This window comes from Lolium perenne, chromosome 7, assembly GCF_019359855.2.
Source record: "Lolium perenne isolate Kyuss_39 chromosome 7, Kyuss_2.0, whole genome shotgun sequence".
Classification (NCBI taxonomy): Eukaryota; Viridiplantae; Streptophyta; class Magnoliopsida; order Poales; family Poaceae; genus Lolium; species Lolium perenne.
Genome location: NC_067250.2, coordinates 20759168 through 20778853, shown reverse-complemented (window position 1 = coordinate 20778853; position 19686 = coordinate 20759168). Strand labels below are relative to the sequence as shown.

The following is a 19686-nucleotide window of genomic DNA, read 5'->3' as shown; positions in this document are numbered from 1 at the left end:
GCAAGATAAATGCAAGAATATAGTGCAAGAAGTTAATCAATCCAAGTTTTTAGGATCAATAATACCAAGTTCTCCTCTCAAGTTAACAAAGCGGGCTTCATCCAAAGGCTTAGTGAAAATATCCGCCAATTGGTAGGTTGTTCCCACATGAGTGAGATCAATATCCTTATTGGCAACATGATCACGTAGGAAGTGATGGCGAATGTCAATATATTTGGTGCGACAATGTTGAACCGGGTTGTTGGCGATCTTTATTGCACTTTCATTGTGACAAAGAAGAGGCACCGTACCAAGAGACACACCATAGTATTTCAAGGTTTGCTTCATCCATAACAATTGAGTGCAACAAGATGCCGTGGATATGTATTCGGCTTCGGCGGTGGATAGGGCGGTGGGATTTTGTTTCTTGGATGACCAACTCACCAATGACCGGCCAATAAATTGGCAAGCCCCGGAGGTAGACTTCCGGTCAACCTTATCACCGGCCCAATCGGAATCCGAATAGCCAATGAGTTCAAAGGTTGACCCCTTTGGATACCATAGCCCGAGAGTAGGAGTGAGAACAAGGTATCTTAAAATCCGTTTGACCGCCATTAAATGGATCTCCTTGGGAGCGGATTGAAAACGAGCACACATCCCTACACTTAGCATGATATCCGGCCTAGAGGCACAAAGGTAGAGCAAGGATCCTATCATGGAGTGGTATACCTTTATGTCCACGTCCTTCTCACCGTCACATGAGCCAAGTTGCCCCTTTACGGGCATTGGTGTCTTCGTTGGACTCACATTGGTCATGTTGAATTTCTTGAGCATGTCCCTCACATACTTTTCTTGAGAGATGAAGGTGCCTTTTGCAAGTTGCCTCACTTGGAAGCCTAGGAAGAACTTCAACTCTCCCATCATGGACATCTCAAATTTCCTAGTCATCAATAGCTCAAAAGCTTTGTTATGATTGGGGTTAGTTCCACCAAAGATAATATCATCAACATATATTTGACATATAAAGAGGCCACCCCCTTTAACCCGCTTGGTGAAAAGGGTGGAATCGACCGTACCCATGCAAAACCCATCATGTAGTAAGAAATCCCTAAGGAACTCGTACCAAGCACGTGGAGCTTGCTTGAGACCGTAGAGTGCCTTATGGAGTAAATACACGTGGTTGGGTCGGCATGGGTCTTCGAAACCCGGGGGTTGAGCCACATATGTGGTTTGTTTTAGGGGACCATTCAAAAATGAACTTTTCACATCCATTTGATATAATTTGAAATTGTGGAAAGATGCAAATGCAAGCAAAAGACGAATAGCTTCAAGACGGGCTACCGGCGCAAAGGTATCCTCAAAATCCATACCTTCTATTTGGGCAAACCCTTGCGCCACTAACCTTGCTTTGTTTCGTATGACAATGCCATTCTCATCTTGCTTGTTCTTGAATACCCATTTGGTCCCAATGACATTGATGCGATGATCCTTGGGTCTCTCAACTAGAGACCATACTTCATTACGAGTGAAACACTCCAATTCTTCTTGCATGGCAATTACCCAATCCGGATCGACCAAGGCTTCATGTACCACTCCTCTTGAGATGCTACCAAGGACTTGATCCACTTTCATATCACTTGCCCTTGTAGCGTCCTTGATCTTCCGAACGGTTCCTTCATGATCAATGAATTCATCTCTTGCTAGTGCCTGATCATGAGGGATCACTTGAGCTTGATCATGAGTTGAGGATGTTTCTTGATCATCATCATGGTCTTGCTCCGTGGAATGAGGGTCTTCTTCTTGTTCTTCGGAACGTGACTCATCTTGAGTAGAGGATGGTTCTTGAGTTGCCCTTGATGGTTCGGATTGAGTTGAGCTAGGCTCCACTTGAGCCGTGCTTGATACATCTACTCCATCAGCTTGATCATAATTATGAACTTCCATGGGCCGGATGTGTCCAATGCCCATGTGCTTGATGGCACTAGATGGATCATCATCATTACCTGCAACACATGGATCAAATTGCTCCACTTGGGAGCCATTATCCTCCAAGAACACCACGTCACAAGATACTTCAATAGTCCCGGTGGACCGGTTGTAGTATCTATAGGCGTGAGAGTTCTCCGCATATCCAACAAATATACCCTCTATGGTTCTAGTTTCGAATTTACCAAGCTTTCCTTTGTTGTTCTTTACAAGGCATTTGCATCCAAAGACACGAATATACATGACATTAGGCTTGTTACCGGTAAGAAGCTCGTATGGAGTTTTGTTGTGGAGAGGACGGAGGAAGAGCCGGTTGGAGTAGTGGACGGCCGTAGAGATGGCTTCTCCCCAAAAGTTGTGGGGTGAGTTGAATTCACTCAACATGGTTCTTGCCATCTCAATGATAGTCCGGTTCTTCCTTTCAACAACACCATTTTGTTGAGGGGTGTATGGCGCCGAAAACTCATGCTTGATGCCCTCATCATCAACAAACTCTTGCATAGTGTAGTTCTTGAATTCGGTGCCATTGTCGGTCCTAATTGCCTTGATCTCGGATTCATACATACGTTGAGCTTTCTTGGCGAAGATGATGAACTCTCTATGGGTCTCGTCCTTAGACTTAAGAAGAAAGACCCAAGAGTATCTTGAGTAATCATCAACAATGACAAGTCCATACTTGCTTCCACCAAGAGTATCATAATGTGATGGCCCAAAGAGATCCAAATGAAGGAGCTCCAAAGGCCTAGATGTGGTAACAATACTCTTGATAGGATGCTTCTTCTTGAGTTGCTTTCCGGCTACACATGCACTACAAACACGATCTTTCTCAAAAGAAATGCCAGTTAGTCCCACAATGTGCTCACCCTTTAGGAGTTGTTTAAGATTTCTCATGTTGACATGACCAAGGCTGCGATGCCACAACCAACCTTCGTCATGCTTGGCCGCCATTAGACATGTGGAGAGAGAGGGGCTCTCTTTCGAGAGGTCAACCACGTAAAGGTTGTTCTCCACATATCCAACAAGAACCAATTTGATATTGTCACTCCTAAAGACTTTCACACAATAATTAGTGAAGTATGAATTGTAACCGGCATCGGCAAGATGATATATAGAAAGTAAGTTATAGCCTAGGGATTCAACAAGCATAACCATCTCAAGGCACAAGTCCTTAGAGATTGCTACCTTGCCATACCCAAGTACCTTTCCTTTTGAGTTGTCACCAAAGGTGATGCTTGACTTCTTGTTGATATCTTCAATGAATTGATCAAGCACACCTCTTCCTCCGGTCATATGATTGGTGCATCCACTATCAAACACCCATTTTGGACCACCGGAGGAATACCCCTACAAAATCAAGTAGAGGATTTAGGAACCCATCGATTAATGGGTTCCTTTGCAATGGCAACAATATCTTTTGGTACCCAAATTGAGTACTCTCTATAAGCATAGCCATTAGGAGGACCAACATAATTAGCATATACATCACCATAATAATCAACAAATAATGCATAGTGATCGTTTGGCTCCGTGCGGTCACCACTAGTGGCTTTGCCCTTAGAGGCTTTGCCATTATTAGTGACCTTCTTATTATTATCTTGAGCGGGTTTCTCCTTCTTGTAGTTGTTCTTCTTGTGGGACTTGGGAACATATCCAAGTCCATACTTTTGATTGTTTGACCTTTGCTTACTCAAGAGGTCATCCAATCCCATCTTGTTCTTGGCGGTGGTGAACTTTGCAAGTTCCTTTGTTAACCTAACATTTTCCTCAAGAATAGATGCTTGCTCACAAGAAGATTCATTAGGATGATAGTCAAGACCATATTTGGTCACCAAGGATTCAAGATATGCATTGGTCTCAACATGCAAAGAAAGTTCCTCTTGTAAACGAACATGTTCCTCAACAAGTTTAGCATGCTCACTAGTAAAGGAAGTGGAGGAACAAGCAAGCTTTTCAACATCAATGGGATCCTTCATTGATCCAAGAGCCTTTTTGTAGGATTATTGGAGTAGATCATGGTTCTCTCCAAGTTTCTTGAGCTCATCCTTGACAAGCTTGTTAGCCTTTTCAAGGTGGTCAAAATCCCTAGTGAGAGAAGCATGAGCAACTTCAAGCTCCTCCTTTGAGGCATTGAGCTCTTGGGTCAATGATTGAGCCCTATCAATAGTTTCTAGGTCCTTAACTTTATCAAGTTCATAAGTTTCAATTTGTTGCTTAAGGCCTTAAGATATGCACCTTTCGGTTTTTAGCTCTTGTCTTAGGAGATTGAATCTCCGTTCCTTCTCATTCAAATGATATTCTAATTCCTCAATGGACTCATCCTTTTCTTTGAGTGAGTCCATCAAGAAATCAAACTTGACAAGAGCTTCACCACGAAGGGTGCATCTAACATCATAGAGTTCCTTAAGCACAATTAATTCATCTTGATTTTCGTTTTCATCATCAAGAACACTAGAAAGGGAAGGTGGAGGTTCCATTACCTTGGTTTCCCTTGCCATAATACAAGAGCCAACGATTGTAGATGAGGTAGAGTCATCGGAGTCATCATCTTGAGTTATCCTTGCCATGAAGGAAGACCCAACATCATTCTCCGTGGAGTAGTCATATGTGAAGAGTGACCCGGGCTTAGAGAAAGCCAAACCGGCCACCCCAGCCTCCTTCTCCTCATCTTCCTCTTCATCATCGGACAAGTACTCGGCTCCAACAAAGGCTCTTCCCTTGTTCTTCTTGTATCGATCATTGATTGGGTTTGGCTTCAATCTTGGCTTGACCCCTTTGATGAATCTTGGCTTGTCCACCCTTTTCTCATAAGGGCACTCATTTGCAAAGTGGCTATCTTCATCACAGTTGTAGCAAGTTCTCTTCTTCTTCTTGTCATTGAGGAGCATAGGGAAATTTGTCTTGTACTTCTTGGCAAAGAAAGCAAAGTCGGTAGCCATGTCACTAGTTGAAGTCATCTCTTCATCTTCTTCAATTTCATAGTCTTATTTGCTTCCATGGTCGGCCCTAGCTTTGAGAGCAAGGTTGTGTGGCGCTTCATGGTTGTGTGAGGCTTCATCAACATGGTTCATTGCCATGAGCCTCTTTCCCGCTTTGGCCATGTTTTCATTGGCGGACACATAGGAGACTAGATCATCGGAGTTGAGGTCGGCACTCTTGGTCATGATTTGCAAGTTGAGTGCAAGATTGGTGTCTTCTTGTTTGACGGCAATCATAGCAATGACCTTGGACTTTATGAATGCTTCATTCATCTCGAAGCCATCATTGTACTTCTCAACACCAAGTCCCTTGACCCTTACTCTAAGAGCACCAAGTCTTGCATAAGCATCGGCCACGGACTCTCCTTCTCAAATCATGAATTGATGGGCCTCTTGCTTTGCGGTCTCATAAAGAGCGGATTGGATCAAATCGGTTCCCTCTTGGAGTACTATGATTCGATCCCACAACTCTTTAGCGGAGTCTATGTCATTGACTTGATCAAGGAGCTTGCGGTTGATGCCACTCCTAATCTTGTCACGTGCGGAGGCGTTGAGTTGACGGTTTGTAATAACCCAGAACATAGGAACAACGAAGGGTAGATTTAGAAATGGGATGTGCATTTCATCGCAAAACGGGGGAAATTTTCGCGCCTTATTGCAACTAAACCTAAGAGGGATCGAGGTTCTCTCTCATTTTGCACTTAGAGTTAGGCAATGTGAGTTAGGGAAATTTCGACATGATCTCTTTTGTATCTTATTGATTTGGGGAATGATTTCATTTGACAAGTGTTAATACATTTAACAATAAGCATTGAACAATATAAATATGAATTCTCAATACAAACACAAATATAAATTCAAATAACTGTGAATTTCACAATTGAACATTTAATACAATATTTAATTCAGAATATAAATATTACATAAAGCAAAAGCTCATAAACAAAAACTTGAGCTTTATTGATAATCAACACAGAATACATTGTCTTTACAATATTCTTGATACAAGAATTGATCAATAATAAACAGAAATGAAAAATGAAGATTACAATATTGCTCCTAAACTAAAACCTAGACTAAATGACTTGAAGTGTATCTTCTGGTCATATTCATCTTCAAAACCTGCAAGAACAAAGAACAAATACTAACCAGAATACCAGTGTAACCAGATTCAGTTTGGACAGTTAGTAGAAATAACACAAAGTTCAGTTTGGACAGTGAAACATTACAAGACACTTGTGCTTGTCCAAAACCTGGACAGCACAAGATAAGGGCAGCAGCAGACCAAACCTGAGCACCAACAGGGGCTCAAGTTTCAGCATATGAGAGCACACAGCTCATGTGTGCTGGGCAGGCAACAACAAGGCCATGCATCAGCTTAGTCACCAAAGCAAGCCAGGCTTGTGTGTTAATGCAAGAACAGAAGCAGAGTTCATATAAAAGGGACACAAACCCTAGAAACAGTAACCAGTCAACCAGATAAGGATTCACAAGGTAAGGTGAAGGTAGCACAACATAGTTCATCCAGTTCTTGCTCAAGAACAGAACCAACACACACAACCACTCAACCACCAGAAATCATGGTGACCTGAGAAGATCATCCAAGACCTGGAGGTGAAGGGCTGTGACACAAACCCAAGTCTGCATCAACAAAACATTTCTTTCTAGGAGCTGGAACAAGGTATACCAAATACCTGGACAGATCCAATGGATCTAATCCATCATATGCATGAAATAAGCATGGGATGAGCAGATGCTCATATGGGTAGATCATCACTTGGTTTCACCAAGGATTACTGCCAGTCAAAAGCCACTAAAATAAAAGGCATCTAGGTACAGATCTTGTACACAAAAACTAGCACATATGCACAGATGCACACACTAGCCAGATTAGATGAACAGATAGCACCAGTAGATGGCAAGGATTAGCAGCTAAGACTACATAGTAAATCCTAAGCATACAACCATCAGGAAACCCTAGATTTCTTCACAGGCAAGCATATTGGCATTCATATTTATTATGATTCCCAAATATGCAAGCAAAGATGAGTAGCCAACAAGATCCAACCAACCATGTGAGCAACCAACAAGAGCAAGGCTACTGAGGTCACAGCACACTTAGAACCATCCCAAGGCCAAGCCAGATACAAAGCATCACTATCCAGAAATGGATTCAGACTTTAATTGCTTGTAAAAGAATCATGAATAGCAAATTCAGACACAAGCAAGTAATTCAATCATCACTGCATAAGCAGTTCATCATAATTTAAGTAATACAAGCATGAATTTATCACAGATCCATGCTAAGCATTGACAGTAGCATACTGTTAAGCAACACAGTTTAATCCATAGCCACTAGAGCAAGTCTAGATAGATAAGATGGGCAACAGCACAAGTAAGCAACATCATAGTGATGCTTGAGCATCAGCATCACAAAATAAGTGAATCATTTAGTCACAGTATTAACCAGTAAGCTATCACTGATAATTGAATTGATCAAGTGGATCAATTATAGCAAGCCAAGTTACACAGAGAGGTTAGCCAACAAGCAAGGAATGATCGAATGGATCATTGGCTTGCATAGGAAGCACATAAGCATTTCCCAAGCACCACTGGCACTCACAAGTGTCACTGATGAACCACAGCACACCTAGACAAGCAAGTGTAACATGCCAGTAAGCACAAGCAAGCCCATAAGCAAGTACTGCATGGCATAGCAAGCTCATAAGCAAGCACAACAGAGCATAGCAAGATTCAAGCAGGCTAGGAGCAACAGATAAGCAAACAGAGCATGTACAGCAAGCAAGGCAACACTGGCCGTGCAGTAACTGGTGATTGGGCCATGAGCTTGCAGCAAAGGGAAGCATAGGAGGATTAAGTAACCATAGCAGAGTTCTGTGTGATCACAGGATCACCAGAAAGCAACAGAGCATAAGGAAGAAGAAGCACAGTAGCTTGGAGAGGCGCACAGGTAAGAGAAGGAGAAGGAGCAGGGCAACTTACACGCGCCTGGTGGCAGAGGCTATGGCATGGCGAGGCAGTGCTCGCGCGGCCATAGCAGCTGCAAAGCCAGGGAAGGCGCCGGCGTTACGCCGACGAACACCACCACAGCAGCACGGCATGGAGACGACGGCACAGGTACTACAAGCAGCACCCGCGCCAGGTCGGTCTTAGAGACGCACACGTCGACGGCGAGGGCGAGAGCTCGTCGGAGATCACCCAGTCGCCCAAGTCGATTTTCCACGAAATCTAGAGAGGAGACGATTCGCCAGGAGAGGAAGCAATCGAGGAAACCACGCGGACAGATCGATAGATCATCTCGCGGCGGTCCAGATCAGGTAGGTGGCGAGGTCAGGGAAGCACGGCGATGGCCGGAGCGAGGCGGCGGCCATGGCAGCGACGCCATCGCCAGCGCGTCGCGAGAGAGATTAGGGTTAGGTCGAGCGAGTGAGAGGGCCGAGTGAGTGAGAGGGAGGTGGGCCGCTTCGGCACCACCGAACCCAAAAGGGGATTAGCCTTATTGGGCCATCCCTGGGTTTAGGTAAATGGGCTGGGCCCAATAGGAGTCCAGGGGGGTATTTTGGTCTTTTAACATTTAATAAAAGGCCAGAACTTTACCAAATTTTGATAAATCAAATACAACTCTAAAAATCCATTAAAAATTGGATTAATGAATGAAAAATAAATCTTAACAAGAATAAAATATGAAATGGAATTTATGAAACAAATTCAAAATTATGAATTTTAAGAATTTAAATAATAACTTGGAATTTAAAATTATTATTTCCTTGTATTTAAAATTCAAGGAAAAATCGCAAATAAGTTCAAATACTTATTTTCAAACATTTCAAAATGAAATTCTAATATTCCAAGTCATTTCTATTGAAAAGGGTATTTTTCCCAGAAAAAAATACTATACTCCTTTTATTTCCAAAAACTATAGAGGTAACTCTATAATTTTCAATTATTTTTGGAATGATTAAAGAAATCACCAAGTAAATAGTTTTACTTTGAATTGTTGTACTTTGTGTGAATTGAAATGGTTTATATTTTTAAATCAATTGTAAATTACTGTCAAAGACATAAATCTTAAACGCAACCCTAAATTGATATAATTCAGCGGGGTAAAGGGATTTAACATAAAATAATACATCCATGATTGCATTATTTGGATTTTATAACATTGTCCTTACCGGACAAAGATGCTTCTTATAGAACCCGAGGTCCAGGTTCCATCAACTGCATTGAACTGCACTATCTCGCAGTCCACAGGCAAGTTCACCCTTGCTCATGTCAACTTGATTATTTTCTACTACTTTAATGCAAATCTATATACTTATCATTCCTGCATCGCAAATGAAATGTTACTTTACAACTATGAATATGACTATGTGGCTGGCAATGGAACCATGGTATGTGTTGATATGGTGGAGGTTCCATTGCAATGGGTTATATCACCCTAGGATTAATTACCAATGTCGTCCAGTGATTCTAGCGCCGTACAAATCGCGTTGACCATGAGATCCATAATGGCTCTGGGGAAGCCAGTCATATCTTTTCCCTTCTGCACGCCAACGGATTGGTAGAGCCGGCGGGGTGTTGGAGGCACTGCCGTAGGTTGGGATGGCCTTTTAAATCCCCATCCATTAGTGATGATGGCTCTACGATCTATGAAGGATTGTCCGGAGTACACCATGAGTAAAGCCGTATTATCGGGGGAAGTCTACTGGAGGTGTACGGTTGGACAAAAGGGTGGGTTTGCGATCATGAGAAGGCGGTGTGGGCTTGGATCTTTATACCTGGCCTCACACCAAAGGAAGTGTGAACGGGGGCAAGTCCCTGCGGATGGCAAAAAGGGTGAGATCTCTTGTGGGAAAAGTAACGCACCTCTGCAGAGTGTATCAAATTGTGGCTGGCACTCCTTGTTCCGGGAAGGGAACTGCGAACGCGGCAGGAAAGGAACTCCACGAAGTTCTAGTCAACCTGTAAAGACTGACGGGCATAGTTTTCATAATAAAAGCAACCTTTTGAAGAAATGATTTCAAAACATGCATTGACCTGCGATTTCCTGATCAATGGTCGTAGCTAGTGCATCAAACACCTTTTTACTCTTTTAGAACTTGCTGAGTAGCTCTGTACTCACTTTCTTTCGACACCCTTGCTAGACTGTGATCCGGAAGTGGAGGCCATCAACGATGGAGCACCAGAAGGAAGTTACGAGCTGGTCTACGAAGAACCTGATCTTACCGGCGGAGTGGAAGGCGTAGACTATGGGATAGTCTACGGACCAGATGACACGGAGGTGGAGGAGTAGTGACATACCCTAGCATCATAGAGCCGAGCAACATAGAACTTACCTAAATAAGTTGTTGAGCTCTTTATATTTGTTATGAGTTGTAATCGTACTTAAGTAGTATCTTAGGGTGTTCTCATAGGACCTGTGAGAATACCAACTTGTTAAGACAATGTTTGTAATAAAGTATGGAGTGTTATGACCTGCAATGTTTCTGTTGTACCACTCTGAGGGATATGGCAAATTGTGAAGAAGTCCCTTCGCAAAGATCATATCAACGACTTGTATACTACAACATGCAGTGGTATGCTGGGTCACCGCAGCTGGTATCAGAGAAAATGTTGCGACCTTAGGTTGGAAAAACCTAGTATAGGGAAGAAACCTGTAGGAGTCTAGTAGAAATAGTAAAGGATTCTCTAGAAATATGGTGATTATTCACTTGAGAATAGCAAAACCATATATTTTAGTGCGATAATTCTTTATTATAGCTATTATGATGCATTATCACTACTAATATTCTGCTTTTGTATACAGCCATAATGGCGAACACTTTTCCTAAGAGGACTTTGAGGAAGGTTGAGGGTTGGCTCGGTGATTATGATGGACCAATAACAGCTCTCCTGTGTGGGATGCTGAAGGAACTTCATTGTGATCCACGGATACCTGTTATCAAGTATACCTACTATGATGGGGAAATCTTAGCCAAGTGCAGAGTATCGGTCCAACTACCGGAAAAACTGCTGATGAGTCGTATAATGCCATACGGAGAAGCCAAAACTATCACCACAGCCTACCATATGGGCCTATTCAAGGCAATCCTTGAGATAATGCAGCACAAGTCAGTAGAACTACTATGTTCAGAGTTTTCTCATATACCTCATGCCGAGGAAGATGAGGATCCCACTCTGAATCATTTGGTGTTAGCACACAGGAGTCCTGAAGCTGCAGCACAGCACATGGATAGCTGTAAGTCTTTATTGACCACGATGTACCTTTTACACATGAAGATGAGAGGTGAGATTGACCACATGCTAGCTGAGTTCACGGACCCTGATAAAGTCCAAACTCGGATGCGTGATTTGAGGGCACAACCACAACATACTACACCTTTCTTTAGCCTAGACAGCTATGTAGACTTGAGTGACCAGTTATCCCATAAAGATCCACTCACACCCAACTTTGTTCCACATTATCCACATGTGTCAGCATCATATGAGTCTGGATATGGGGGAGATGATTCCAGGAACCTAAACTGCTCGGAGTCACCAATCGAGAATTCGACTGGTTGGCGTTTCGGGGAACCATTTGGAGATGAAGGAGAACCCATCACTTGTGAGTCAGAGGATGAAGGAGGCGCGGTTAACCAGAATGTTAACCAAAGCTATGGGCAGAAAGAGAAAGACACCAACTCCATTTCTTTAGATTTGGAGATGGGGTTACCCAAAACATCCCAGTACGTTGTACCTGAGAGTTCTGGAACAAAGAAAAAGAAGAAGAAGAAGATGAGGGGTCAAGTGAATAGGAATCCTCCATGGATGACAGGAGAAGATGAGCTGTATTCCACTGGGTATATGTATGAGTCTTTATCTAGTTACTTTGGCATGACAGATCTCTGTCTCGGCACTTCGTCCGATTCAGACTACATACCTACGGGAAGAACCTTCATTCCGGACGGTGTTCGGAGGACAGACCGCTGTACCGGATGGACCCCAGGAATGTACACGGAGGCGAGCTATGATGATGAGGAGTAGAGCTCTGAGGAAGAATAAAGTAATCTAGGTGGTATTGTATTAGAGCGTATTTTAAATTCCCGTTGGCTTGGGCTTTGAGCCAAATAAGTGGTTTATATATACCACATGTAATATAAGTTTGTGAGTGTGTTATGTATTATACGGTGTATATACATAATAAATGTTTGTTTTGGATTTGCTTCTTGATTTTATTGTGTGACTAGTTCTGGGCAATGAGTTGAGCTCAGAAAACATTCGCATGGTGTAATTATGAGTAATCGCTCTTTGTTACAGGACTAGGGGGAAATGGCGTTAGTAGAAACCGAAGAGGCTCGCAGAGAGCGGGAAGCAAGAGAAAAAGAGGAGGCAGATGCAGTAGCTAGAGCAGAGAACGCACCACCACCACCACACCCAATGATGCACCCAGACTTCCAACAGTATATGAGGTCAATGGAGGAAGATAGGAGGCGTTACCAGGAAAGCCAGAGCAAGAACATGCAAGATTTCTTTACCCATGTCATCAATGATAGGGGTAATGAAGGCAAGGGAGTAACTCTATCGGACTTCCAAAATGCAAGACAACTACCATTTACATCAGCTCCAGAACCAATGGATGCTGAAGACTGGCTCATGGATACGGAACGGAAGTTGAAGACCGTTGGTTGCAACGATGAGGAGAAGATTAGATACACCACTTATCTGTTGTCAGGACCAGCAGCGTCATGGTGGGAGAACCTTGTAGCAGTACACCCTCCAGATAAGGTATTCACCTGGGAGGAGTTCAAGAAGAAGTTCCGGGATGCTCATGTTCCGGACAGCGTGGTGGAGCTGAAGAAGAGGGAGTTTGAAGAACTAAGACAGAATACTGCACCCATCATGCAGTATGTTCGGGATTTCAACAGGTTATCCAGGTATGCACCTGAGGATGTAGATACAGAGGAGAAGCGGAAGAAGCGGTTCATGAAAGGCATGAATCCATACATGAAGATGCAACTAAGGTTGGCACGGACTGCCGAATTCCAGGAACTGATTGACTCGGCAATCACTTTCGAGGATGATTACCGGCAAGTCCAAGAGGATAGAAGGAAGAGGGCTCGTATAGAGCCAAGGAAGTACCCAATCAGTAAACCAACACCTGATCGGAGTTTCAAACCCCGATACAGACCTACTACTGGTAATCAATACAACCGGGGAGGTCAGAATCAGAATCCAATCAGCCAAATCATCTGCAACAATTGTGGCCTAGAGGGTCATTTGCAGAAGGATTGTCAGAAACCCAGAATCATTTGTTATGGTTGTGGGAAGGAAGGACACATCAAGCCGGAGTGTCCAAACAAGGCGTCTTGGAGCGGACAGAGCTCTGGAGGACGAGGTGGAAACAACAACAACAACCGCAACAACAACAACCGCAACTACAACTACAACAACAAGAAGGGAAAGCCTTATGGAAAGCTGAATTGCACATCTTTGGAACAAGCGGAAGAGTCGGATCAAACAGTCTTAGGTATGCTAAGCATTCTTACTCATCCTGGCAAAGTATTATTTGATACTGGAGCAACCACATCATTTCTTGCATTGGAGTTTGTGGAAAAATTCGGGCTTAGATGTTCTAAGTTAGAAACCCCTATAACTGTTCTATCCGCGGGGGGAACGATCTTAGTAACCCACGTGAAAGAAGCACAAGTCCTAACCATATGTGACTGTGTGTATTTCGTGGACCTATTCATCATACCCATGAAGGACATATCAGTCATCCTAGGGATGGATTGGTTGACAGAAAATGGAGCGGTGATTAACTGTGGAGACAAAACAGTATCACTTCGCAACTCCATCGGAGGTCGAATAATGTTCCAAGGAGATAAGTACAGTGAGTTGGAGATCGGATTGGAACTCAATAGTCTGAAGGAAGTGAGAATTGAAGATATTCCTGTAGTGAATGAGTTTAAGGATGTATTTCCTAAGGAACTACCGGGAATGCCACCTGATAGAGAGATAGAATTCACAATCGATCTGATTCCAGGCACAGCACCAATAGCACAACCACCATATAAGATGGGGCCAAAGGAATTAGTGGAACTGAAAGCTCAGATTGATGAGCTAGAACAGAAAGGATTCATTCAAGAAAGTGTGTCACCATGGGGTACACCCATTATTTTTGTGGATAAAAGAGATGGAGGAAAGAGGATGTGTGGAGATTACAGAAATTTGAACAATGTAACTATCAAGAACAAGTATCCTTTACCTAGAATTCAAGACCTTTTTGATCAAGTTCAAGGAGCGGGAGTCTTCTCAAAGATATATTTAAGGTCAGGATACCATCAAATCAAGATCAAGAAGGAGGATGTACCAAAAACAGCGTTCGTATCAAGGTATGGACACCATGAATACTTGGTTGTACCATTTGGACTAACAAATGCACCAGCAATTTTCATGAATTTGATGAACAAGATATTCATGAAGTACTTGGACAAGTTTGTGATAGTGTTCATAGATGATATTCTAATCTATTCCAAAGATAAAGAAGAACATGCCAAGCATTTGAAGATAGTTCTGCAAACTTTGAGGGAACATCAGCTATATGCGAAGTTTAGCAAGTGCAAATTTTGGTTAGATAGTGTTGAATTTCTTGGACATGTTATAACCAAAGAAGGCATAGCGGTGAATCCAAGCAAGGTTCAGTCCGTATTGGAATGGAAATCACCTAAAAATGCTAAGGAGATACGAGGATTTCTTGGTATGGCAGGCTATTATCGGAGATTCATAGAGGGATTTTCCAAGATTGCAGGACCAATGACCAAGTTACTCAAGAAAAATACTCCATTTGTGTGGACAGATGAGTGTGAAGCCAGCTTCCAAACACTCAAAGATAAGTTAACCACAGCACCGGTATTAGCAGTTCCTGAACCTGGAAAGGATTACACGGTGTATTGTGATGCTTCCAAGAATGGACTTGGATGTGTTCTTATGCAAGATCGGAAGGTCATAGCTTATGGATCAAGGCAGTTGAAACCACATGAACACAACTACCCAGTACATGATCTTGAGTTAGCGGCAGTTGTGTATGCTCTGAAGAGTTGGAGACAATTTCTATATGGATCCAAGTGTGAGTTATACACCGATCACAAAAGTTTGAAATATTTCTTCACCCAGAAGGAATTAAACATGAGGCAGAAGAGATGGTTAGAGTTGATTAAGGATTATGACCTTAAGATCAACTATACACCAGGCAAAGCTAATGTAGTAGCAGATGCCCTAAGTAGGAAAAGTACGGAGAACCAACCTACGGAATGGGAGATTCCAAAGGAACTTCGAAAAGAGTTAGAGGATGCTCAAATTTTGTTTATTCAAGGTGATGTCAAAGGAAGTATAGCAACCATGAGGATTATGGATGAGATGTACTCAGACTTGAAATATGAGATTATCCGAAAGCAAGCGGATGATTTGTTCATCCAAGAGGAAATCAAGAGGATTGGAGAAGGAAGACCATCGGAATTTCATCTAGGGGATTTTGATTCATTATATTTCCAGAAAAGGATCTGTGTACCAGATGATCCAGAAGTGAAGTCAATCATATTAAAGGAAGCACATGAAACCCCTTATTCAATACATCCGGGAAGTACTAAGATGTATATGGATTTGAAGGAGATGTTCTGGTGGAACAACATGAAAAGAGAAATAGCACAATATGTCTCGGAATGTCATACATGTCAACGAGTGAAGGCAGAGCATCAGAGTCCTGCGGGATTACTCAAACCACTAGAGATACCGGAATGGAAATGGGATGAAATCGGAATGGATTTTGTTACTGGTCTACCAATGACTAGTAAGAAGAAGGATATGATATGGGTAATAGTGGACAGACTTATCAAGAGTGCTCATTTCATAGCCGTAAACACAAAAGATACTGCAGAAAAGCTTGTGGATATATATGTGAAGGAAATTGTGAGTAAGCATGGAGTACCAAAGAAGATAGTCTCAGATAGAGGTTGAATTTTCACATCAGCATTTTGGAAACGACTACAAGAAGCTTTGGGATCCAAATTGGATTTCAGTACAGCATATCATCCACAAACCGGAGGACAAACCGAAAGAACCAATCAGATACTTGAGGACATGCTTAGAGCCTGTGCTCTGAACTTTGGAGGCTCATGGGAGGACCATTTACCTCTAGCGGAGTTCTCATATAACAACAGTTATCAGAGTAGCATCCAGATGGCACCGTACGAAGCATTGTACGGAAGAAAGTGTCGATCACCAATTTGTTGGTTTGAAACCGGAGAAAACAAGGAGTTTACACCGGACTACATCAAGGAGAGACAAGACATCATCGAGGTGATCTGGGATAGACTCAAAATAGCTCAGAGTCGTCAGAAGAGTTACGTCGACTTAAAGAGAAGAGATTGGGAACCAAAAGTGGGAGACATGGTTTATCTGAAGGTTAGCCCAATGAAAGGACTTAAGAGGTTCGGAGTGAAAGGAAAGTTAAGTCCTCGATATATTGGGCCATTTAAGATACTCAGTCAGAATCGAGGAACAGCTTTTGAGTTGGAGTTACCAGCACAATTAAGTCAAGTTCATAATGTGTTTCATGTATCACAACTCAGAAAGTGTTTGAAGGCACCGGATGATCCCATCACATATGAAGAAATAGAATTGCAATCTGATCTAACTTATGTGGAAAGGTCGGAAAAGATCTTAGAAGTACAGTGGAAGAAGTTAAGAAACAGGGCAATCAAATACTGTAAAGTGCAATGGCAACATCATCCTGAGCGAGAAGCAACTTGGGAGACGGAAGAAGAATTAAGGAAGTCTTACCCCGAGATGTTCAGGTACCAATCTTAACTTCGGGACGAAGTTTCTGTTAAGGGGGAGAGGCTGTAATAACCCAGAACATAGGAACAACGAAGGGTAGATTTAGAAATGGGATGTGCATTTCATCGCAAAACGGGGGAAATTTTCGCGCCTTATTGCAACTAAACCTAAGAGGGATCGAGGTTCTCTCTCATTTTGCACTTAGAGTTAGGCAATGTGAGTTAGGGAAATTTCGACATGATCTCTTTTGTATCTTATTGATTTGGGGAATGATTTCATTTGACAAGTGTTAATACATTTAACAATAAGCATTGAACAATATAAATATGAATTCTCAATACAAACACAACTTATGAATTCAAATAACTGTGAATTTCACAATTGAACATTTAATACAATATTTAATTCAGAATATAAATATTACATAAAGCAAAAGCTCATAAACAAAAACTTGAGCTTTATTGATAATCAACACAGAATACATTGTCTTTACAATATTCTTGATACAAGAATTGATCAATAATAAACAGAAATGAAAAATGAAGATTACAATATTGCTCCTAAACTAAAACCTAGACTAAATGACTTGAAGTGTATCTTCTGGTCATATTCATCTTCAAAACCTGCAAGAACAAAGAACAAATACTAACCAGAATACCAGTGTAACCAGATTCAGTTTGGACAGTTAGTAGAAATAACACAAAGTTCAGTTTGGACAGTGAAACTGTCACAGTACACTTGTGCTTGTCCAAAACCTGGACAGCACAAGATAAGGGCAGCAGCAGACCAAACCTGAGCACCAACAGGGGCTCAAGTTTCAGCATATGAGAGCACACAGCTCATGTGTGCTGGGCAGGCAACAACAAGGCCATGCATCAGCTTAGTCACCAAAGCAAGCCAGGCTTGTGTGTCAATGCAAGAACAGAAGCAGAGTTCATATAAAAGGGACACAAACCCTAGAAACAGTAACCAGTCGACCAGATAAGGATTCACAAGGTAAGGTGAAGGTAGCACAACATAGTTCATCCAGTTCTTGCTCAAGAACAGAACCAACACACACAACCACTCAACCACCAGAAATCATGGTGACCTGAGAAGATCATCCAAGACCTGGAGGTGAAGGGCTGTGACACAAACCCAAGTCTGCATCAACAAAACATTTCTTTCTAGGAGCTGGAACAAGGTATACCAAATACCTGGACAGATCTAATGGATCTAATCCATCATATGCATGAAATAAGCATGGGATGAGCAGATGCTCATATGGGTAGATCATCACTTGGTTTCACCAAGGATTACTGCCAGTCAAAAGCCACTAAAATAAAAGGCATCTAGGTACAGATCTTGTACACAGAAACTAGCACATATGCACAGATGCACACACTAGCCAGATTAGATGAACAGATAGCACCAGTAGATGGCAAGGATTAGCAGCTAAGACTACACAGTAAATCCTAAGCATACAACCATCAGGAAACCCTAGATTTCTTCACAGGCAAGCATATTGGCATTCATATTTATTATGATTCCCAAATATGCAAGCAAAGATGAGTAGCCAACAAGATCCAACCAACCATGTGAGCAACCAGTCAGTAGCAAGGCTACTGAGGTCACAGCACACTTAGAACCATCCCAAGGCCAAGCCAGATACAAAGCATCACTATCCAGAAATGGATTCAGACTTTAATTGCTTGTAAAAGAATCATGAATAGCAAATTCAGACACAAGCAAGTAATTCAATCATCACTGCATAAGCAGTTCATCATAATTTAAGTAATACAAGCATGAATTTATCACAGATCCATGCTAAGCATTGACAGTAGCATACTGTTAAGCAACACAGTTTAATCCATAGCCACTAGAGCAAGTCTAGATAGATAAGATGGGCAACAGCACAAGTAAGCAACATCATAGTGATGCTTGAGCATCAGCATCACAAAATAAGTGAATCATTTAGTCACAGTATTAACCAGTAAGCTATCACTGATAATTGAATTGATCAAATGGATCAATTATAGCAAGCCAAGTTACACAGAGAGGTTAGCCAACAAGCAAGGAATGATCCAATGGATCATTGGCTTGCATAGGAAGCACATAAGCATTTCCCAAGCACCACTGGCACTCACAAGTGTCACTGATGAACCACAGCACACCTAGACAAGCAAGTGTAACATGCCAGTAAGCACAAGCAAGCCCATAAGCAAGTACTGCATGGCATAGCAAGCTCATAAGCAAGCACAACAGAGCATAGCAAGATTCAAGCAGGCTAGGAGCAACAGATAAGCAAACAGAGCATGTACAGCAAGCAAGGCAAGCAAGGCAACACGCGATTAAACTGGTGATTGGGCCATGAGCTTGCAGCAAAGGGAAGCATAGGAGGATTAAGTAACCATAGCAGAGTTCTGTGTGATCACAGGATCACCAGAAAGCAACAGAGCATAAGGAAGAAGAAGAACAGTAGCTTGGAGAGGCGCACAGGTAAGAGAAGGAGAAGGAGCAGGGCAACTTACACGCGCCTGGTGGCAGAGGCTATGGCATGGTGAGGCAGTGCTCGCGCGGCCATAGCAGCTGCAAAGCCAGGGAAGGCGCCGGCGTTACGCCGACGAACACCACCACAGCAGCACGGCATGGAGACGACGGCACAGGTACTGCAAGCAGCACCCGCGCCAGGTCGGTCTCAGAGACGCACACATCGATGGCGAGGGCGAGAGCTCGTCGGAGATCACCCAGTCGCCCAAGGCGATTTTCCACGAAATCCAGAGAGGAGACGATTCGCCAGGAGAGGAAGCAATCGAGGAAACCACGCGGACAGATCGATAGATCGTCTCGCGGCGGTCCAGATCAGGTAGGTGGCGAGGTCAGGGAAGCACGGCGATGGCCGGAGGGAGGCGGCGGCCATGGCAGCGACGCC

The 19686-nt window shown here is 42.7% G+C and overlaps 1 protein-coding gene across 1 annotated transcript in view; it reads right to left on the bottom strand.

Annotated features, from left to right (window-relative positions):
- LOC127316202 (ABC transporter C family member 10-like) overlaps nucleotides 1–19686 on the bottom strand; it is a 186060-nt gene that overhangs the window by 150195 nt on the left and 16179 nt on the right. Inside the window, exon 5 of the mRNA XM_071823428.1 lies at nucleotides 3628–3642. Within this exon, the coding sequence (XP_071679529.1) occupies nucleotides 3628–3642 (15 nt within the window). The remainder of the gene's footprint in view (nucleotides 1–3627; nucleotides 3643–19686) is intronic.